The sequence below is a fragment of the Numida meleagris genome, chromosome 27, assembly GCF_002078875.1.
Source record: "Numida meleagris isolate 19003 breed g44 Domestic line chromosome 27, NumMel1.0, whole genome shotgun sequence".
Lineage (NCBI taxonomy): Eukaryota > Metazoa > Chordata > Aves > Galliformes > Numididae > Numida > Numida meleagris.
In genome coordinates, this window is record NC_034435.1 from 1,920,501 (window position 1) to 1,942,077 (window position 21,577).

The following is a 21,577-nucleotide window of genomic DNA, read 5'->3' on the forward strand; positions in this document are numbered from 1 at the left end:
GGGCCGGAGGTTTCACAGGGATTGGCACACACCATTCCCAGCAGCAGCGACACCAGGAGGAGAGGGCTGAGCACACCTGGGGGAGGGGGTGAAGATAACGGGGAGAAAGGAAGGAAACGCCCCACATCCCTCTGGTGGGTGCCTCCCCCTCGGAGCGCAGAGGCCGTGCACTTCTCCAGCTGCACAGCGCGTGCAGAACATTGCTTGGCAGGTGACAATGGACCTGTACAAGAGCCCAGCGCACGGGCAGGGCCTCCTCTGGGTTCCAGGACTTGTGCAGGGCAGGGCTCAGGATACAACCCCAGCACCGACCCAGATGGAGATGAAAAGCGCAGACCAAAGGGCTCACGAACACGGCCTGCACACAACAGGCTCATGTTGAGCATCAACAGCCCAGAGAGCAGCAGGGCAGGGGGATTCTCTTCTAAGCTGCCAGTGAAACCTTGCCCGGTGCTTTCCAAGGGCTCTCGAGAAGGAGCATGAACTGATTTCCTAAGAAGAGACATTTCTGTGCTTCTGCCTGACTACTGCACAGAGCTCGGTGTTGGGAGGAAAAACGAGGTTTCTGAGTGCAGCACCAGTGATGCTCTCCTGATGGTGAATGCAATGGAGCAGGAAGACAGAAAGCTGCACACGTAGGACACTGTGCTCACCCCCATTCTGCCATAACTGCAGCAGTGGGCAGGGTGGTAACAGCCCCTTCCGTGTGCCCACAGCCAGCCCCCAACAGAACTGCTCGATGAAAGGACTTCAGCTGAGCAGTGATTGATTCACTGGTAATTGTGGGAGAACACGTGAGGTCAGGATGGGGAAATGCAGCCCTGTCAGCCAGAAGCAGCCAAATGAAGTGCCAGGGGAGCTCCTGAACTTTGTGTCCTCCTTGGATCTTTCTGATGACACAACCAGATGGACAAAAGAAAGCGACCACACAGCAGGATTTTCACCAATTACATGGGAAGACAGAGAGAAAGCCAAAGTGAAAACTTTTTAATGGGTCTACAGGATCTAGTCAAAATCACTGGCGTACAAAACAAGACTATTTACCCGAATCAATTGTGACCTGCATATAAAAAGATATGAGCCAGACGAGTCCGGTGGGATGGAAAGGCTTCAGTTGGAGGGAGGAGGAGGGGGGATAGTGCCCGGCCCCTCCGTGGGGAGAGGGGGTCTCATCATGGGTGGCAGAGGAGCAGGGGGTGGGACACCGGGCGCTGGTGGCAGCTGAGGTGGCACCGGAGGAGGTGGCACTGGTCCGGAGGGCGGCATGGGGGGCAGGGTCATCCCTCCTGGAGGGGGTGGTGGCATGGAGTCCGGCAGAGGGGGCCTGGGGGGCAATCCGTTCATCAGCGGGGGCGGAGGAGGCCGCTTCACAGTCGGAGGGCCCGGAGGGAGGTTGGGAGGAGCGGGGGGCTTCTCCATCTTGAAGTGGAATTGAAGGAAGAACTGGGGAGAGGGAGAAAAGCAAAGAGAAGGGAATGATCAACTCTCGGGACAACTCCGTGCCGTCGCACATCAGTGGTTTTAGTACCGAAGCCAAAATGGATGCAACTCCACTGCCTTTTCCCCCAGGCTCTGCCCTCCCGCTCCCTCTTCAACCCTTAAGAAAGATGTTGCCATGCTCCAGCTACCTGTTTGGTTTCCCTGTTCCAGTGGGTCCAAAACTTTCCCTCTGCTTTGTCGATTTCTCTGCTTGGCACCTGCAACAAGAAAGAACAGGGAGCTATTATTAGCAGCACCAGATTAGCTCGGTGGCCCTTTTTAGCACTGGAGCCTGCCAGATAAGCAGTTATTCCAGGCCTTTGTGAGATGTGCTCATCTCGGATGTTATTAGATAGAGATGGGGGCAGCAAAGAATGGAGTTACTTCCCTATCGGTCAAGGACAAGTATGCTGGCAAAAAACCCCTCTCAACATCTGCACAAAGGATGAGAAGCAGAGCCCAGGAGGCTCCTTTCTGTGCCAGACACCGAGAATTCAATGGCTCCCCAGAGCTCAAGGCAGAGCCCGGTTTTCACGCCAGAGTCCTCCAGTAATTCTCAGCAGAGTTTAACAACTTCCAGTCGTGTCTTCTTGACCTTCCTTTCCAGGCCATTAACCCCCAAAAGGCTCGAACAGAACAAGTCTGTAACGGCGATCACTGGGAATTAATGCCCTGGAAAACAGGGGAACTCTCCCTGCCATCAGTCAGTCCTGACCATTACCTTGAAGGCGATGGTTTCGTAGGGCTCAGCTGCCATCAGAAGGTACTGCCAGCGCCGATCCGGGGGCTCAATCCTTTGCTCATAGGCCGACATGAACCGATGGCGAGGCATGATGCTTTCTGCAATCTCTGGGTAATCAATCTGTTGGGGTATCAGTGCAGGTTTAGAACATGCCCTCTGCACCCTCCCCTCATACAGAACAAACCCCTCAGCTGTGCAAGGATTGAAGAGAAGCTCCCAGCAGAAAGCTCAGTGCTGCCAAAGGCAACAGCTCGACAACTACGGTCATGGATTCTTCCATTTAGTTGACATAACCCACTTCAAATCATCATCAGCAGGCCAGCAAGTTGTTATTTGTATTTTATTATGACCTCACGGGCCTTGCAAAGAACTGCCCATTTAGCCAAGCTTTTACTTGGATAACCCAGAAACCAAGAATTTGACCTTACCTGGAAGAGAAGGCTCTGCTGGCCTGTCTCTGGATCTCTCTGTTTGGTCACTATAAAGAAAATAAGAAAGCTCAGTACGTCACATAAAGGTCAGTGCAGTATTACTTCTGCCCTAGAAAGCACACAAAGCTCCAAACAACAAAGTACAACATCATTTTTGTTTCCCATTTATCAAATAAAATGCCACAATGTCTTTAACCAAAGTTCCTGTGGGTGTCTACTGAAATGCAGCTGCTGTGGGGCACAGACACTGACACACTGTGCACTGCAGAGCACAGCTGGGAGATAAAGAAGCCACGTCTTGTAGTGAAGGCCAAAACAAAACAGAGGGGAGTTCAGAGGGAAAAAAAAAAAAAACCTGAGCTATACATCCAGTGGGTGACTTGTGAGCAATAGTGAAAGATGGCAGAGCACATTAAAAGGAAGAGAGAGACCGAAGCAATGCCATCATCCCCCTTATGACTCTGGTAAGAGCTGAAAGACTGAGATGCACTGATCTATTATTAAAATGGCTCTCACTCGACTGTCAGCCATAAAGAGACGTCCCATGGGTAATTTAAACAAAGGACATCAGGAGATAAGCCCATATCTTATTTATGGACAGCTCTGCTAAAAAGGCTGATGAACAATTCATGCCCACAGCACTGCACTTCCAGCAGCTGTTGGCTATCTGCTAGGACAGGCACTGCTGATGTACCTTTGTAACCTGGACGTCCAATTTTCACAAACTTCTTCACTTCCACTTTGACTTTTTCTGGTGCAGGCTGGGCAGGGGCTTCCTTAGCTTCCTTGGCAGCTCGACGGGCCCTGGATTCATTGGAAACGTGCAATGTTAGAAGGTCAGCAGCACTTGGTCCTGAAGGATACACTAAAAGGCAGCGTGCGTCCTGTATCGTGGAGTATTTAGCACTTCACAGAAAGCACACTGGGAAACTGCTGCTCCTGCCCCACAAGCATCACCATAGGCCAGTTTTCTCCATGCCTGACTACAAGCTGTCACCTCCATCATCTCACCCACCCCTAAGAGGACCTTGGTGCCCACCTCCACGGCTGGAGCTGAGATGACTTCTTAAAAGTAAAAAAGGAAATGAATTCCACAAGCCAGATATCTGAAGCAGAGCAAACGTGAATTCTTAGGTTAAAGCTTACAAACTTTTCCCAAGCCGTATTCACAAAACCAGGCCCTTACAGCTAGACTTAATTGCTTTTAAAACTCTTTTGCTCCCTTCCTTCAGAAATGCCATAGCTGGCTTTGAACTGGAGCTTGTCAGCACCTCTGTTCAAAGCAGAGCTAGTTCATACCTGCTGGAAAGTGCCTAGGAAGCAAATACAAAGAACATTCAAGCCCAGAGTGCTTCTATATAATGGAGGTCAAGGTTTATAGGTGCACACCATCTAATTTTAAAGTGCCTAAGTAATAGAGGGTAACTACGGTGGAGAACAACTTACAGATTGGTCTGATGCTTCTTCCCCTGGGTATGTGCTAAGTAACTTCCCTGGGGAAAAAAAAGAAAGTTAGAAGAAGACTGGACTGCTCCTGAATGGAAAGATGTTTGTCATGGATGAGAGGTGACATTTCACATTGACAAAGATATTTTAATCCTCAGAGCACAGTGGAATCGAACTCAAAAATTGCAGATTGCTCACAACTGCTGAGCTGTCATAAACTTGTCACGTTTAACACAGGCAGCCACTGCCCCCCAACACCCCTCCAGCAATCAGCCAACAAGAACTGCTTCAGTTCCAGCACTTGAAGCTAGCATTATTCTAAAATATCTGTTGCCATGGAGATCAAGACAGGCAGCTGCTCAACTCACCTCATTGTTATGGAGCGTCAGGCAAAGCTTGCATTCATAAGAACCCAAGTGATTTTTCATAAAATAGGGGTCCTAGGAAGAGAATTATTTAAAAGTTACACGCAAAATCCACATTGGAGCAAGTGAACAATCAAAATTCTAAACCAGAGCAGCACTGCAAGAAGTGAGTTCACAGAGTGACGTTATTAGCACAACACTGCTTCAGGAATACGAAAAAAAAAGAAACAAGAGCAGTTTTGTTCACTGGTAACAGCATACCCGACTGCAGCAAAACATGAACCAGTGCCAAGGAGACTGACTATAACATGGCAGTAGCCTGGTGCTGGCATCCCTCTGCTCGGCCCTTCCACAAGTTGCTTGACTCCACCAATAGGAACAGAAGCACTGATTCCACTTCATAGGTCCCCACTAAAGCTCTCGCCCTCCACTGAGACGAAGCCCTGACCCCACCCACACGCAGTCTGTGGTACTGGGGCTCACCTTGTTGATGTCGATGGTCTCCAAAGCCAGCTGCCGAAGCCTCTCCCTGCGGTCTCGGTTGCTTTCTGAGGCTGAAGCTACACCTCCGCTCCCCGTTTTACCTCCAGGACGGTGCTGAAAATCCATGGTGGGGATTTCTGGGCTTCAGCGACTTCAGGAGAAAAAAAAAAAAAGTCTGGAAAAATGAAGAAAAGACACATGAGTGACAACGCTTCCCTAAGCTGGGCCTCACATCGAGCCCCGCCGTGAGGACGCGGCCCAGGCACCGCAAGCCCCCCCCGAGTGCTCCCAGGTGCTGCCCCAATACAGTGAGCAGGAACAAAATGACCCAAAGCCTGAACGAGCCCCCAGAGACTCCCCCCAACCTCCTCAGCCCCTCAAAGAGAGCGATGAATTCCTTCCCTGCTGCTCACCGGGGCGCAGTGGGGCTCAGTGAAGGCCACAGCCCCCCAAGGAGCCCTCATTCCCTCAGCAAAGGCCTGAGCCCCCCTTACCACCACCCCAACACCCTCAGCGAGGGCCGCAGCCCCCCACAGAGCCCACAGCCCCTGACCAGGTCCTGATCCAGCCCTCAATGCCTCATTCCCTCAGTGAGGACCACAGCCCCCTCTGACCTGCCCCCCCCCATTACCTCAGTGAGGGACAGAACCACCCCTAACCCACCCCTATCCCCTCACCCAGGGTCACAGACCCCCCAGGGGTCACAGCCCCCCAGACACCCCCTCATTCCCCTCTAAACACCCACATTCCCTCAGCGAGCACCAAAGCGCTCCTCGATGCTCCCTCAGAGGAGCTCAGAGCCCCCCACGAACACCCCCCGAGCTCTCCGTGCCGCTCACAGCCCCCCAGCTTCCTTCTGGAGGGTCACATCCCCCCAAACATCTCCACTTCCTCAGAAAAGCTTAGAGCCCCCCAATCCCGTAGCGAGGGTCACAGGCCCCCAACCCCCTATTCCCTCAGCGAGGGTCACTGCCTCCCCGAAATACCACCGCAGAGACCAGAACACCCTCCCAAAACTTCCCCATCCCCTCAGCGAGGCTCGCACTGCCCCCATTTCCCCCCCATCAGGACCACAGCCCCTCCCCCCCCCGGTCCCCATACCGCTGCGCTCTCCCCGACTCCCCGCGCCGCGCATGCGCTCCGCCCTCACCCTCCTCCCCGCGACTTCCGGCTTCCGGGAGGAGCACTTCCGGGTCAGTGGGAGAGGGGTCGGGGCGGGTATGGGGCGGCCGTAGTGGGGCGGCGGGTGGTCGGGTCTCGCCATGCGGTACAACGAGCGGGAGCTGCTGTCCCTCTCCCGGCAGCCGGCCGAGAAAGCGGCTGAGATCTTGATGCGCGTCCCCAAGAAAGGCAGCGGTGAGGGGAAGGGGCTGAGGGCGGCGCCAGGAGGCTGGGATGGGACTGAGAGTGCTGGGGTGGGGCTGGGGGTTTTGGGATGGAGCTGAAAATGTTGGACTGGGAGTACTGGGATGGAGCTGGGGGTACTGGGATGGGAATGCTGGCATGGAGCTGGGGATGCTGGGATGGGACTGGGAGTGCTGGACTGGGGGTGCTGGGATGGAGCTGGGACTGCTGGGTTGGGAGTGCTGGAATGGAACTGGGGGTGCTGGGATGGGAGCACTGGGATGGGAATGGAGGTGCTGGGGTGGAAGTGCTGGGTTTGGAATGGAGATGCTGGAATGGGAATGCTGGGATGGAACTGGGGGTGCTGTACTGAGGGTACTGGGATGGGACTGGGAATGCTGCACTGGGAATGCTGGGATGAAAGTGGGGGTGCTGCACTGAGAGTGCTGGGATGAGACTGGGAATGCTACCCCGGGAGTGCTGGGATGGAACTGGCGGTGCTGGGATAGTGTTGGGGGTGCAGCACTGAGGGGTCTGGGGTAGGAGTGGGGAGCTGGAGTGCAGAAGCTGGATGAGGGTGGGCTGCTGAGGTGGGGTCCTGATGTTGGTCTCGGGCAGGAGCACAGGAGCTGGAGGGGCAGGGCTGGGCCATACTGGGGGTGAGAACTGGGGGAGCCAAGGACCAGAACTGGGGCACTGGGAGAAATGGGCTGGTGGAACCGGGGGTGCTGAGCAGTGGGACTGGTGGGACTGGAAGAGCAGGACTGGGGAACAAGGGGCAAGACTGGGAGCACAAAGTGGGCAGGACTAGGAACAGACTGGGAGGACTGGCAGGGACTGCGAGGGACTGGGGGCAGGCGGGTGGGCCTGGGGGCCCCGTGCCCGCTGGGCTCTGTCACAACGCTTTTCCTTGCAGTGTTAAAGAAGCGCCTTGTGAAGCTCGTGGTCAACTTTCTCTTCTACTTCCGGACAGATGAAGCTGAGGTACGAAGCCTGCTTCTCTTCACGCACACACACAAGCAGACAGCCCTTCTTTTTCTGCACATTTATGACATGAGCTTTGTGGAACGGTGCAGTTACAGGCTATCACAGCCAGGACACGGTGTCCTCCCTTCCACCCACACAGTGCAAACTCCTTGGGGCGAGGGGAAGCTCTGCCAGCAAACCACACCCCAGTGCTTTCTACAAACACAACCATTGCCCTACAGCGGCGAAAGGCGAACTCTTGTCACGTGTATTTGCAGACCTGTACCGTGTCACATAAAACCGAGGCTGCTAAAGATCCTCCTGTTGAAAAATCAGTGTAGAAGTAATCTTTATAATGGGTATGAAGAGAGGTGCTGCGTGTACGTGGCAGAGGGTGCTGCACGCCAAGGAGCCAAAAGCTTTTCATGACGTCTTTAGATTTTTCCCAGCACGAGTATTTAACCCTGATCACAGCTAAGCTCCTGTCCTGAGAAACACTCCCTGCTGTTGAGTTGCTCTTTGTTTCTTTACTGGAGCTGCAGTTGTAGTTCTCAGGGTGGGGCCAAGTTGCTTTCACGTAGAGGTCCAGCTGTGAGTCTGCTGTTTGTGGGACCCCGAGGGCGCTCCTCGCAGCACGTCCCCACCACTGCCCGCTGCTGCACGGCTGCTTGGTGTCCTCCCCATCGTTATTTGTGAGCACTCGTGTGTTTTGGTGGAAGGGAGACACTGAATTCAGCAAAACCCAGCGCAGCAGGTGCGTGGTGAGCGCCAGCATAGAACCAGTGTGCTGGAAATTTGCACTCAGACAGGTGCTTCGGCGTCAGCTGCCTGGTTTGCAATCCCCCACTGCAATCTTTTGTCCAAACTAAACAAAACGTGAGAGGCTTTCGTTTGTGGCTCCTGTCACCCCGTGGTTCTCACGTCCTTGCGTGTGCTGGCTGGCAGCTTGTCCCTGCCCCTGCTTGCTTGTCCTGAGCTGTTCTTCATCTACACACACTGTTCTCAACCTCCTGCAAAGCTCGAAGGCCGCCCTTAGGAAGTAAAATGTTAAACAGTTCATCTTTGTTTGATTTACTGTGGAAGGAAGTAAACGTTATCGCTGTCTCTGCGTGACAGAAAGGGATACTAAAGCCCAGATTGAATCTGAGTACATGGAGACCTTTAGAGGACACTCTGTAAGCTCCGTGGGTTCAGAACACTGCAGCTCTGACAGACAGCGTGTGCTGAACCCCCTCTTTGTATCTTTTCCAGCCCATTGGAGCACTGCTGCTGGAGCACTGCAGAATCACCAAAGAGGAGGACAACGTCTTCTCCATCAGTGAGTTTTTCACACGTGTTCCCTTCACGTCCCCCTCGCAGCGGCTCTTGATAAAAGGAAACGTTTCCTGCTTTCTTCCTTCTTTTCCCCATTCCCCCTCTGACACCAGCTCAGTGCTCCTCAACCCTCCTCCCCATCTGCCACGGGTTGGTGTGGAGCTACCATGCTCCAGCCCCAGGACAGCAGCATCTCCCTGCTGAAACGGCCGGTGTGATGGGCACGGCTGCGTGCAAGGAGAGGGGCAGGAAAAGCAGCCTGCCCGCGGCTCAGTGCTCGTGGCAGTCCCTCCCTAGGAGGGCTCGGTGTTGACAGATTGCTGCTTCTGGGCTGTTGCATTTTATCAAAAAAAAAAAAAACAACAACAAGCGGGCTTCAGATAAACCATCTGTCGGGCTGATGGAGCAGCAGTCCTCCCGCCGTGCTTTGTCCTTGTGTCGATAGCCGTGGCTCCAGCTGCCTCGGCCTTTCATCCCAACAACTAATCATTGTGCGAGAGGTATGTGCCGAAAATAACAGGATGTTTCTCCAAGGCCATCCCCGTATCTTTTGGCCTGGCTGTCAGGCACAGCTGCTTCTGGGTGCGGAGCCTTCTCCCCGCTCCCAGCCTGCAGAGATGGAGTTCTGGCCGTCCCACGCAGCCTGAGTGCAGCCGGGAGCGTCCGCTGAGCGCGTGGGGCTTTGGCGCTGCCAGGGCTCTGCTGACCAGGGGTTCCTGAGAAAGGTGTTGAACACGATGGTGCTTGGTGCCGGGCTGTGTCCCCGTACAGCAGCTCTGAGGGGTTGGATGCAGCCTGACCCAGTTATTTCCCCAGATCTCTGCACGCTGCGTACTAAAAAGCAGAGCTCTGGGGACGGTGTTAATTAATGAGATGTCCTGATTCTGTCTTGGTAAAGAATTGGAGTTGTGCAGGGACTTGCTTTCTGCTGTGCGCAGTACTGAATTCCCCAGAGCCTCCAGCAAAGACAGGTCAGTACCTTCTCCGAGTGCGATTTCATTCCTCAGATGGCCGCCCTCTGCTCACCACAAAATCTCTTCCTCGGGGCCGTTTTCCACTCGGGTTGCTAAATCTCCTCTGACGGTTTGCAAGGAGGCTCGGGGTGTTTCAGTCTGCGTTTGCCCAGCCCAGCTCTGAGCTGTCACTCTCTGAGAAGCTGCTTTTTCCCCTCCGAAGCGTTTGGCTGCTCTGAGCTGATGGGTGCTGCTTGGGGCTGCCTGGGAAACGCGGAGCAGAAGCGCCTCTGCAGTTGGTTTTGCTTTTGGAAGTGTCTCTTCCAGGCAGTAGTGATGCTGAGGGCTGCTGAGCTGTACGAGGTGCACCCCTGGGCCACCGTCAGTGCCGTGCAGCTCTAACGCAGCTGTATGCGGAAGGGTGGTTATGCACTGAGAGTGGAGGGAAGGGGGCAGTTGAGGAGTGGCTGTAGCACTGTGTGTGCTTTTTCCAGTGCCTTTCTAGCAGCAAACAGCTTCCTGAGCTGAATTTCAAGTGTGCAGGGGCAGGTTTGGCTGGGCCTTTGCTCTTAGCAGGCAGAGAAAGAGTGTGACTCCAAGCCATAGAGTGGAGCACGACTCCAAGCCTCCCAGGGTAAGATAGAGGGGACAAAGGCCTGGGTTCCCACCTGGTTTGCAGGTCATCCCAGATGAACAAAGGTGCTAATTGCAGCCTGGCAGAACCTGGCTTTGTTGGGGAGGGAGAGCTCTGCAAGGACCTCGCTTACCCCTTTTCCTTATCCCTGGCAGGTTTCATTGAGGAGCCGGAGAGGAAGTACTGCTTTGAGTGTGACAGTGAAGAGCAGTGCCAGGAGTGGATTGAGGCGCTCAAGCGAGCCAGGTGGGCTGAGCCCCCCGAGCAGGGTCTGCGTTGTGCTGTACATTCGCTGCAGCCCCGCGCTGGTTGGCTCCTGGCATCACTTGTGGTGAACCCGGGGAGGAAAACAGCTCCCTCCTCCTGGCCGAGCTTCCCTTCGGCTCTAAATAGCTTTAGAAACTTCCCCACATCCCTTTCTGCTCAGCCCACTGTGTTTTTCTTACAGCTATGAGTTCATGAGAAGAAGTTTGATTTTCTACCGGAACGAGATCCAGAAGATGACGGGGAAGGTGAGTCCCTGAGGCTGGCTGCTGGCTCGGGCTGCATCTCCGGCCTCGCTGCTGCCGTCCTGCACGAGGCTGCTGCCTGCAATGCATGTGGCAGAGCCGTAGTCGGCCAGTTTGTGAAGCTGTGCTCTGGCATCAGCGCTCAGCCCGTGCTGCATGCCAGGCTGCTGGGAAGGGCTGGCCCCGCTCCCCCCGCCCACGTCTCAGCGCCGCCTCCCTGTGCTCTCGCTGCAGGACCCCCTGGAGCAGTTTGGGATCTCGGAGGAAGCCCGCTTCCAGCTGGCAACCCGCAAGCAGTAATTCCGCCGGCTCTCTCTCTCTGGAGGGTCAAACCCAACACTCCGCCAGGAGGAACAGCAGCAGTTCCCCCCCCCCGGCAGTGGTGACCAACAGACTTTTTAATTTATTAGCCAAATGGGGTTTTTTTAATGATTTTTTTTTTTTTTTTAAGGGAATTCTTTGCACATTCCCACCTCTCCTGCCCTGCCGCAGCCACGCGGGCAGCCAGAGCCGTAACTGTTCTATGCAGACTGTGACACTGTGCACCGACGCTGCCACAGCCATGGCAGTGACAGCACCCCGGCTCCCAGCAGGAGCAGAGGAGGAAGGACTGAGCCAAGCTCCAGCACTCGCTGCCCTCCAGCGAAGGCTCAGCCCCCGTGCCAGGAGCTGCGGGGCCGGCCCTGCGCCAGCTCCCCTTAATCCCTATTCTCCTGCTGGGAGCTGCTCAGCTTTTCTGGCTTAGGGTGTTCCTGCGGGAGCCCCTTCCTGGAGGAGGATGCTCCGGCTGATGGCGTTGCTGTGCCGCAGGGTTAACCCTGCCGTGCTCTCTTCAACACGAAGCCATTCCCACTAAACAAGGAGCAGGAAGGCTGCTGTGAACGTGGAGCAGCCCCACTCAGGGGAAGGGCATCGCCCGCTGCCTCCACCGCCTCCCGGGTGCTGTTCTCTTTGTCCCTTCTCCAGGCAGGCGCTGCTCATTCCTAGAGGCTCCATGAAGCCCACGCTGCCGCCAATTAGAGCGCTGTCACCAACGAGGCGGAGAACGAAGCTGTAAAGCACAAGGGAGGAAAAACGAGGCTGAGAGTGTCGTGATCCCGCCGCCCTCTGCGGCGCCGTGGGCCGGGCTGAGCGTCAGCAGCAGCAGATGGAGAGACTTGTAAAGGCAGGAGCTGCTGCGTGCACTCGGGCTGGATGTAAGAGCATCAGGTGTGCAGCAGTTGAGCCCTGGGAGCGTCCCCCAGCTGTGCTGCAATGCTCCCTTCCCTGGTCAGCCCTCTGTGAGCTGCCAAAGAGAACAGAGCTGCAGCTGCCGTGCTCACAGCGAGCTGCCAGGGAGCAATGAGCGCCTTTGCAGGGATGCTGATAACGAAGCAATGAGCAGTAATGAGCAGGAAGGGACATCTCGAGGCTCTGCACCCGAGTGCAAACAGGAGAAGTGCAGCCAGAGCTGAGGGCTGGAAGGTGCTCCCCATCCGAGCTTGGAGACCTCACTTCATGCAGCAGCTCCACTGGGGGCTGCTTCAAGGAAAGCCCCCCCCAAAGGTGCAGCCACGTTGATGGCAGAGGGAGCTGCTCAGCCCTGGGGGGGGGCAGCTGTTGTTTTTTTCCCAGCTGGGCAGCAGGAAGGCTGCTCCACTATTACAGCACTAAGAGAGGAGGGGGAGCAGCTCATGCTGGGGCTGAGGGAAGTTTTGGTTCTCTGTGTTGGCTGGGAAGGAGCACAGAACCGAGCGCCTGCAGCGGTGCTGCCTGGTTTCCCTCTGCTCCTCAGCAGTCGGTACCAGCAGAGCAGCAGATGGCACCGACGCTTGATTTTTAACCTCACGCCCCACATTTTTCCTTCCCCGTATCCCCATTCCCTGCAGCGGTTCAGGTGCTTGCAGCAGCCATTACCAAAACCAAACCACGCCACGCAGGGCAGAAAATAGGGCAGCGCCGAAGGCAGATGGCAGCGCTGCTGCACGCCGCAAGCTGGGATTAAAGGCTGGAGCCGGGCAGAGCTTCTGCTCTGGGAACACGGTGTCCTCGGGTGGCTCCCATGACCGCCACCAGCTCCCAGCCAAGGAGCCCGGTGCTGCAGGGGGGGCTCTGTGCTGGCAGCCCCCCCCCCCACCCCATGGGTCTGAGCCCGCTCCAGCGATGGGCACGGGGCAGTGCTGGGGACGACCCCAAGGTTATTGAGGAGGCGACAGTGACATTTCCTAAAACTGAATGTAAGACAAATGCTGTGAAGAGTTGCGTGGGCCAGCGCGGGCCCGGTGACTTAATTAGCAATTAGCTGATCAACTGCTAGCGTAGCGTAGGACACTGGGTAGAGCTCAGCAGGAGGGGAGGACGGCACCGGAGAGATCCGCGTCCACCGCTGCTGATTTAGAGACAATTCTGCAGGATGCGTTTGCAGCTGTTGTACAATGACCACTTCCAATAAAAGCTCTTTTAATCACTGCGGCCGTCGGAGCGTGGCGAGGGGCCGAGCCCCCGACCCCAGCAGCGGGGGGGGTTCCCTACAGTGGGGGGGAGCGGGCAGCGGATCAGTGCTAATTGCAGAAAGGACAATTAAAATCCGCCAGCACCGCGGGTTGGGGAGGAGCAGGAGCTGCTCTCAGCGCCCAGCCAGGGCCCTGAGCTGCGGGAGCAGTGAGACGCCACGCCAGAGCGGTGTATTAAAATACATACACTTTAATATAAAGACAAAACTTCAAAGCATTTGTATCCATTACAAATCAAGGGAGAGACACAAGAAATTAAGTGAGGGGAGGGGGAAAAAAAAAAAAAACTAACAGTGCAGGGCGTTAGAAAGGGGGGTGGGAATATATATATTATACGTACATATATACACAGCAGAATTCGTGCTACTCCTATGGAAGGATGGGAGGAATTATGGGACAACTTACCGGTGTAAAACAACAACAAAAAGATAAATTAGGGGGAGTTTGAGTTTTAAATAATTGGGTTGAATCGGCTAAATTATATATAAGCTAATCCCTATTGCCTAGGAAACATCCCGTAGCGCTGCTCTAAGAACACGCGTGGTGGTTGTGGTTTTAAATCCATCCTGAATGGATCGTTAGTAGTAGTTAAAGGTTTGCTAATCAATTCCTGAGCAACAGCAACCTCGTGCCCCGCCTGGCTCCTATGGAGGGGGAGCACAAGAGACCCAGCGGGTTGGTTTTAATTGGAGATCGATTGCTTATAGGATCAAAAAGGTTCCAAAAGCCACGTGGGATGGACCGGCCCATCCTCCTCTTCCTCGTTAACCACGGCAACGAGACCTCGCTAACGAGCCAAGCAACGGGTGTTACCTTAAACCAACACCCAACCCCAAAGCTGAGAACTTCGGGGTCAAAACCCAGAACCGAAGGAAGGGGTTTTGTTTCTGCAGGATGAAGATGGAAGGGGCCTCTGCAGAACGATGCTCGCGAATGGCAGAGGCACCGCAGGAGATTTCCAGTGTGTGCTTCCCATTGCTGGCCTTGGGGTTCAGCCCTGAAGCTCCCAGTGACGTCACCTCTCGCTGCCGTGTTCTGTCTCAATGGGTGTTTCTCCCCAAGGCGAAAAGATGAAGAAAATATGGCACAGCACCATCCCATACACTGGGAATCCATCAAGGGAGAACCCGATACGGAGACGTGGGAGCAAATGAAGGAGGAAAAGACAGCCCCAAAACCTCAATTATTCATACACCAACACCCGTGCTTCGAGAAGAAAACCCTACTCTTGTGGTTTTGCCCCTGTGCTACAGAGCTGGCTCATAAGGACGCCCACTGCTTTCCTGCACAACCCATCCGCGCTGGTTTGCAGCCCTCTGCACATTAACACAGAGATCCTCACACGGAGCTGCTCCTCCTCCTCCTCCTCCTCCTCCTGCTCCTGGCTCAGGCAAAATGCTGAGCGCAGAACTTGGGGAACCTCGCAGCGAGCTGGGGTAACTCCTTCTGAGAGAACAACCCAGAATCTGTACGTTTCCTGCAGGAAAAACGCCAATCCCAACGCAGAAAGCCAACCAGGCAGGTCACGGAGGCGGCCCTGGGATGCAGACCTGGAGAGGGGCAGCTCAGCAGCAGCAGGGTGCAGTTGGATGGGATGATCCTGGAGGTTCTTTCCAACCCTTGGTGACTCCATGATTTGAATCCCATCACCGCGTGCGGCCGCTGGGATTGATCAGTGTGACTGAATGGGACCGCGCAGCTCAGCCTCCTCTGTTCACCTCCTGCAGCGAAATGAGCATCCAGATCCTAACCTCATCCTCAGTGCCAGGCAGCTGCAGACATCTCTCAGAAGGAAACTGCCCACCCGGCACCCGGCCCCAGCACCGCTCCGGCTGGAGATGCAATGGAAGAGCCCACGGAGCTCAGCAGAGCCTGGAAGTCACTCGCTCAAGTTTGATTGAAGCATCACGAGAAAGAAATCTCAACTCCAAGTGAGCGGTTTAGCAACAGTTGGGTGATTTCAGGCTGCGGAGGGAGCAGGTTAGAGATCAGGAAATACTCCTCCAAAAGAGAGGTCAGGCGCTGGCACAGGCTGCATGGGGCAGGGGTCACCGTCCCCGGAGGCGTTGGGGAAGGGTGGGGAGGTGGCACTGAGGGATGGGGTCTGTGGGCAGCGCTGGTGGTAGGCAGGCAGCTGGACTGCACGATCTGAGCGGTCCTGTCCAACCTTCATGATTCTGAGCTTGGGCACCTGGCATCTCCCGACCCACAGAGCGTGGCAGCAGGAACCGGTGGGAGATGGGGCTGCGACCGAAGAAGGATGAAGACGTTTCCTATCCCCACAGTTGGGCGCTGCACTGAAGGGAACAGCCCAAACAAGGGGCAGCTCGACCCCCCCCCCCCCACCACCCCGATCCTACAAACCCCCAAAAGGAAAAGCATGCACGGTCCGTCCCAGGGCTGACACTGAGGACGGGGCACAGCACTGGCAGCATCTGATGGATCGGAATGGATTCCCGTGGATTCCCATGGATTCCAACTCCCTGTCTCGCCCCTCGCTGGCAGCAGCGGTGTGGAGGAGAAGGAACATTCGTGCCAGCCATCCAACGGCTGCACCCGGGCAGGAAGCAGTAACGGAGAAGGAATTCTTTTTTTGGAACTGGCTGCACGGCTTTGGTTACTGGCAGTGATCCCCAGTTCTTGGCAGCAGGTTGCAGATCTCTGGCGCAGCGCTCGCACGCCGCGGTCATGTGCGTCTCATTGCAGCCACGTGGCTCAGATCTTAACACCTGTGGGAGCTGCTCCTCCAGCAGCCCCACAACGAGCTAACGCCGACCCCGTTCTGCAGACAGGAGAGGAACGGGTTGCACTCGCTCCACTTGCACTCGCTCCACGTGGTGGCCAAGCAGCAAAAGATGGGGACGCGGGGAAGACGATGCAAATCCCACAGCAACCGCCTCTCCCCAGTGATGCAGCATTGGGACTTCAACCCCGCGTGCCCAGCTTCCCATCTCACGCTGCTCAGTTTTAAGGTGCACGTGACGCTCTCCCGGCAGCGCATCCCAGCAGGGATCGGGATGAAGACACGCACCATGCTGGCACACGGGAGCTCGCTACAACCACCCCACGGGCACACGTCTTCATGGTTTGGGATGAAGGTGAGGGAACGAGAGGCCTGCGGAATTCTGTCTTGGTCCTTCGTCAGAGAAGGATCTGCTAAAAGCAGAAGGACTACAGGGATAAAAATGGGGGAATGCAATTAAGGCTCCTGCCCCTCCAGCCGTCGCTCGCGTCCATCCCCGCCTCCCAGGACCGGAGCGCGGTGCCGGGAAGATGTGGGGCAGCTCTGCAGCTCGCAGCGACCCACGGCTCTGGATGAAGCTGGGGCTGCCCGACTCCCAGCTGCAACACATCTGGGTTACATTGTCCTCCTGGATTCCAGGACATAAACTCTGTACAGCTCCTACTAGAAGCTACGGATGTTTCTCAGCCATCGCCCTCTGCGCGTTTTTGCCCTTCTCCAGGTTCTCCTCTTGCAGCTGTAACTCAGCAGGGCGCTCCGTTGCCGCGTCCTCTCCCACGTGCAGAGCAGGAGGCAGTTCCCCAAAGTCCCTCCTCTCCAGGGCTACCAACCCCTTCCCTTCCCGATGAGCGAGACAACAACATCACATCGACAGCTTCTGCGCACAGCAGCCGCCTATGGAAGACACACGTAGGGACCAACCACCAACCAACCACACGCTGAGCTGGATCTCTAAGACTGCAGAGGATGAGGTACAGAGAAAAGGGGATGAGGTACAAAGAAAAGGGTCTACACGGAACCTGCAGAGGGTGGAAGCTGTCGGGGAACCGCTCCTCGAGGAGAGCACGCAAGGACAGAGCTATCTCACACACAGGGGCAGCTGGAAGCCGTGGTGCCCAGCCCTGCGTGTCGTGGCCCCGGGGCACCCCATCGAGTCTGAGCACCCAGCAGGTGTCCCCAGGGCCTCAGCGTGCCTCCCTTCCCATCATCCTGCTGCTGCAATTCCCCTTCTTTGACTGTAGTTTCCTTGATTGGTGCTGGGTCCAGTCTGGACTACAGACTGGGTGACGCCTACACAACGGGTTGTCTTTCTCCTCATTTTGTGCACTTGAATAAATAAGTTTTTACACGTTTACTGTGCACTGTACAGTCTAAAAAATAAAGGAAATAAAGTATATGAAATTTATAAATTTTCATCACATCTCTATAAAATACAGCCGCTGCTCCGAGCGGCGCTTTCTGTACACAGAACACCGAGTCACAATACAACGAAATGCACCAGCTCAATGCACCAGCTCAATGCACCAGGGGCAGCACGGCGAGCGAGATCGCGGCGTTGTTGAGCTACCACTCGGATCCACTTAAAGCAAAGAAATACAAAAAAGCAAAATGCACTTCGTAGACGTCTAAGCCATTTCTGGATCAAGTATCGAAAAGCTCTACCAACAAAATACATTGTACTCGGAACGAAAACGAGCTGCAAAGATCGACCTGCACCGGTACAGAAGAGCTATGTTCAGCCTTCCCAACGTCATCTCGAGGGCCTGACCGATCCCAGCCATCACGCACCCTGTTCATACACCAGTGCCCTCCCAAAGTGACCAGACCAGCTACTGAAATTCACAGCCTGCAGATGGCCCAGGACGGGGCAGGGCTCGGATCCCTGCTGCTCAACCGAGCTGCCCGGGATCCCACTGCTCCTTGAGTGGAGCGGGAGCTCTCGTTTGTCCAAATGCAATTAAAACCCACCCAGCGGCTCGGTTCTCCTCGGAGCGAACCGCCGGATGGAAGACTGCCGCAGCACACGTGGCCGTAAACCAAGTGGATTTGGGATATGAACAGAGGAAGGTGAATAAATAAAAGCAGACCTGTCTGAGAACTGGGTTTGGCATTGGTCAACCCTCCAAATTCAGCACCAAGGATCAAACTAGAGGCACAGTTCTGACGGATGAAATAGCACCGAGAAGAGGCTCTTTACATCTCTGCTGGTGTGCCAGTCCTTAGTTATTCAGAGAATTTAACCACGAGTTGTATTTATGACTCTGGGTGGAATAAAATAAGTCAAAATTATTTTCACGTTAAAAAAGATAAATACTTTACCTAAGCTATCAACAATACAAACTGGAGCCTTAAGTATTTCTTTTGCTTTTTTTTTTTTCTTCCTTTTTTTTTTTCTTTTTTTTTTTTTTAAACTCAGATTCACAGTAAATATTATTTTCTCTGTTGTTTAGGTCTTTTTAGGTTTGTGTTTTGTCCAGTAGTAAGAGCAGAACCCCTGCACAGGCCAGTGAGCACCTTTCAGTGGAAGCCGAGTGAAGTTGGTCCACGTTGTCCTTGCATAGGTCACATTGGGTTGAGGTAGAAATCCTAGTTACCTGCACAACAGGAGAGGAAGAGACTCATCTCAATGACAAAATCCACAGCGTGTCAGACGTGTCAATCATTTTCTACATTGCTCCGAGACCGACTCAGCCAGCGAAGGAGGAAGAGTCAACCCAACAGCGTTGACCCAACAGCGTTGACCCAACAGCGTTGACCCAACAGCGTTGACCCAACAGCGTTGACCCAACCATGGTCAGATGGGAGGAGGCCCCCGAGGGTCGGACCCCACCGGGGCAGGAGGAAGGTCTCTGCTCGCCCACGTGGGCCTTCACCCTTTTCTAGCACCCACTGATACACTCTGAAGTTGTTATTACCCTATGGAGGAGAAATTAAGCGGATCGTTTCAGCCCCTCAGTTCTGGATTCCAGCAAGGGCTCTGAGCACATTTATGCTGAAGTCGGGGAAAAGGCTCAAATATTTGACCTCCATCACGCGGAGCAGCACCCGTGTGCCACAAAGCAGCTCCTGGGAGGGCTGCTGCTGCCCCTCTGCTCCTCAGAACACCTCCAGGCACCTCTCACTGGACTTCAGCCGCGTGCCGGCCCCGCTCTGCCCAGCAGAAGCACCCTGTGGGATGGTGAGGCACAGCCGATGGGACGGAGGCAGGCCCAGCAACACCCCAGCATCTCCTTCAGCAGAAGACCTTCCCACTGCTCCCTGGAGCCACTCGGGTACACAGAGCCCCAATCCTCCTCCTCCTCCTCCTCCCTCAGCTCTTTCCTACCCAGCCCACCCCATCAGCACACCAGTGTCACCGCGGCCACAGCACGGGGATGTCAAGCTCTTCCTCGACCTCTCTGCTCCGTGGGGCCGAGGTGGCACTTACCTGCCTCGCCAAGGCCTATGGGGACTACGCTTGTGCCCGCCGAGCAACTTGGCGGCGAAGGCGCTACACACCACGCACAGCCAAAAGAATCTCTCAGGGATCTTGTAATTGAGGCATAGGTTTTATAAGCGGCAAAGAGTTTTCAACCATGGATTTTACGCAGCTTTTGGGGATCAGTGAACAGCGACAACATCAACGACCTACAGGAAAAGCACGGAGCGAGCTCGGGGCCCTCACGCTGCCGGAGCTCTGCGATCCCGAGCTGTTACATCACGATGCCACGGAGCATTTCTCGGAACAACAGTACCCAACTCCGTGCCGGTGCGCTTTATTCTAAAGGCATTTCAGTAGTGCTTCAGTAGAAATATGAGTACAGCCTCCAGAGACCCTCCTCTCTCCTGCAGCCCCAGCCCTTACGAAGCACGGAGCAGCAAACCCTGCACATCCCCTACAGTCTACCCAGGGAGCGAGCAATTGCCAAGCGAGCATAACGCAGCAATGATGGAGACTGTCACTGTGTGCTAATCAAGCTGCAGTGCTGACTGGCTTCTCGGTTTTCCTCATCTCTGCTGCAAATTCCAACCCCTCTCTGCTACCTGTGTCTGTGCCCTGGGGATGCAGGGGGTGCGCTGACTGCAGAGCACCAGCAGTGCATTGGCACTCCGAAGCTGCAGCTTGGGACCTGGAGGGTTTGGAACTTTCTGGTTATTGAGAGCAGCTGTTGGGGGCTGAGGGTGGGAGCGGCGTCACCCGCCCCAGTGCCACGGGAAGACAGACTTGTGGAAGGAGCAACATCTGCGTTAGAATCGTGGGATGGCTTAGGTTGGAGGGGATCTTAAAGAGAGGTCCGCTTCCACCTCCCTGCCCTGCGCTGGAGGGGAAACCACAGCTGATAATGCTGTAAAAACCATCACGGATAAAGACTCTTCCTCCTGACTGCTGATCTTCGGAAGTAAACGTATGCAGGGAGCGATCCCGACCTGAACAAAACCCCAGTGCCCACGAGACAGAGCAGTCAGCACTCCTTGTCGAGAAATCCTGACTCCCAGGCCAGGCAGCACGGAGCTCTCCTCCCTCTGCCACCCGCGCTCAGAGGTTTCCGTCTCACAGCCCGTGCCCACCCTCTCTGCAGAGGAAGAAGCATCACTCAGCATCTCGCACACCACTCCTGGGGTTCAGTCTCTAGCCTTACCTTACAACATAAGAACCGTTAGCTAAGCAAGCTCTTTATCGCGGCTTAACCCCAGAAAGGTGCGAAGCGGAAGGAGGCTGCATGCCAAGCGTGACCCACACGGCGGGCGCGCCGGCGGCGGTGGGCTGCGCCATCGGGGGCACGGACTGTGCCAGCGCCGAGCGGGGCAGGGGGGGGTGGTGGACGGTAAAGGAGGGGCGGGAGGTTTTGTGCTGCAGGGAAGCGAGCTTGATAGACAGAGCGGTGTTAGACTGGACGGAAGCGGCGGAAGAGGAGGGCATGAAAGCGTCGCCGGGCGGGATGGATGGGCTGTGCAGGAGGTCGGGGTTAGAAGCGAGCAGGGGGGGAGGTGGGGGCAAGGAAACGTTAGGAGGGGGCGGAGGGGGATGGAAAACAGATTGCACTGGCGCTCTGTTGAGGTGCTGAGAGGCTCTATTCTCGCTAGATGTTACTAAATTAGAAGAGGGGGGTGGGAAGGATGAGGATGAGGTGCTGGCAACAGCCTGCAGGGGGTTTAAGCTTAGCACTGTGCTGCTAGAGACAGCACTGCTGCTGAAACTGGCTCCAAACTGATGAGGAGAGGAGGCAGAAGGCACCGCATGGTTAAAAATACCTGCAAACAGGAGAGAAAAACTCAGCTTCAACAGATGGGCTTTGTACAGTCTCAGGTGACAAGAGAAACAAAACAAAACAAAACAAAAAAAAAAGCAAAATTATAGTAGTTACGGCCCCATACAAAAATATGCAGCATGAGAAGGCAGCAAGCAATGAGAGGTAATGGTGCAGGCCAGGAGGTACAAGAGGTTCACTTACCTTTCCCACTGCCAACCTCTACGTGCCACCAGGACACGTGCTCAGCCCCCACAACTGTCAGTGCTACACCACACGGGCAGGCTCTGAAGAGATTACGAGCTCTCTCCGAGCCGCTGATGGGAAGGCTCAGGCTGCTGCTCTTCCCTCCCCAGCCCTCCCGCTCTCCCACTCACGGGGCAGCGCAGGGGAGACCGCGTTTCCAGCAAATCTACGTGCTGAGAGATGTGAGAGTTAGGATTTCCCG

The 21,577-nt window shown here is 55.3% G+C and overlaps 3 protein-coding genes across 12 annotated transcripts in view; 1 reads left to right on the forward strand and 2 right to left on the reverse strand.

Annotated features, from left to right (window-relative positions):
- Positions 967-6,107, reverse strand: SF3A2 (splicing factor 3a subunit 2). Of its 3 annotated transcripts, none has more exons than XM_021378868.1 (9): positions 6,048-6,107; positions 4,947-5,121; positions 4,467-4,538; positions 4,099-4,145; positions 3,347-3,456; positions 2,650-2,699; positions 2,201-2,341; positions 1,629-1,697; positions 1,111-1,443 (listed from the first exon to the last, which is right to left on the reverse strand). In XM_021378868.1, the coding sequence occupies exons 2-9, from the start codon at positions 5,070-5,072 to the stop codon at positions 1,111-1,113; spliced, it is 948 nt and encodes a 315-aa protein (XP_021234543.1). In that variant the 5' UTR covers positions 5,073-5,121; positions 6,048-6,107. The 3 variants fall into 3 exon arrangements, with proteins under 3 accessions (XP_021234546.1, XP_021234543.1, XP_021234545.1); XM_021378870.1 differs by having other exon boundaries at positions 4,947-5,097; positions 6,048-6,086; XM_021378871.1 differs by lacking the exon at positions 6,048-6,107 and having other exon boundaries at positions 967-1,443; positions 4,947-5,072.
- On the forward strand, positions 6,124-13,115 carry PLEKHJ1 (pleckstrin homology domain containing J1). The gene is made up of 6 exons (XM_021378873.1): positions 6,124-6,302; positions 7,207-7,274; positions 8,508-8,574; positions 10,313-10,403; positions 10,606-10,669; positions 10,901-13,115. The coding sequence occupies exons 1-6, from the start codon at positions 6,209-6,211 to the stop codon at positions 10,964-10,966; spliced, it is 450 nt and encodes a 149-aa protein (XP_021234548.1). The 5' UTR covers positions 6,124-6,208; the 3' UTR covers positions 10,967-13,115.
- The window catches only part of DOT1L (DOT1 like histone lysine methyltransferase), a 58,938-nt gene continuing 50,688 nt past the window's right edge, over positions 13,328-21,577 (reverse strand). For 5 of the 8 annotated variants that reach the window (XM_021378856.1, XM_021378859.1, XM_021378858.1 and 2 more), the window contains exon 28: positions 13,329-21,133. In XM_021378856.1, the coding sequence (XP_021234531.1) occupies positions 20,556-21,133 (578 nt within the window). In that variant the 3' untranslated portion in view covers positions 13,329-20,555. Of the gene's footprint in view, positions 21,134-21,577 lie in introns of all 8 variants that reach the window. The other 3 variants (XM_021378855.1, XM_021378861.1, XR_002433036.1) reach the window with 3 other exon arrangements.

Bases quoted from the DNA above. Each gene is read 5' to 3' on its own strand.
- SF3A2 (XM_021378871.1), bottom strand. From the start codon at position 5,072: ATGGATTTTCAGCACCGTCCTGGAGGTAAAACGGGGAGCGGAGGTGTA. The intron at 4,539-4,946 runs GTGAGCCCCAGT...TTCTCTTCCTAG, and splicing joins AGACCATCGACATCAACAAG to GACCCCTATTTTATGAAAAA. The intron at 3,457-4,098 runs GTAAGTTGTTCT...CAATGAATCCAG, and splicing joins AAGAAGCATCAGACCAATCT to GGCCCGTCGAGCTGCCAAGG.
- PLEKHJ1 (XM_021378873.1), top strand. From the start codon at position 6,209: ATGCGGTACAACGAGCGGGAGCTGCTGTCCCTCTCCCGGCAGCCGGCC. The intron at 7,275-8,507 runs GTACGAAGCCTG...TATCTTTTCCAG, and splicing joins TCCGGACAGATGAAGCTGAG to CCCATTGGAGCACTGCTGCT. The intron at 8,575-10,312 runs GTGAGTTTTTCA...TATCCCTGGCAG, and splicing joins GGACAACGTCTTCTCCATCA to GTTTCATTGAGGAGCCGGAG.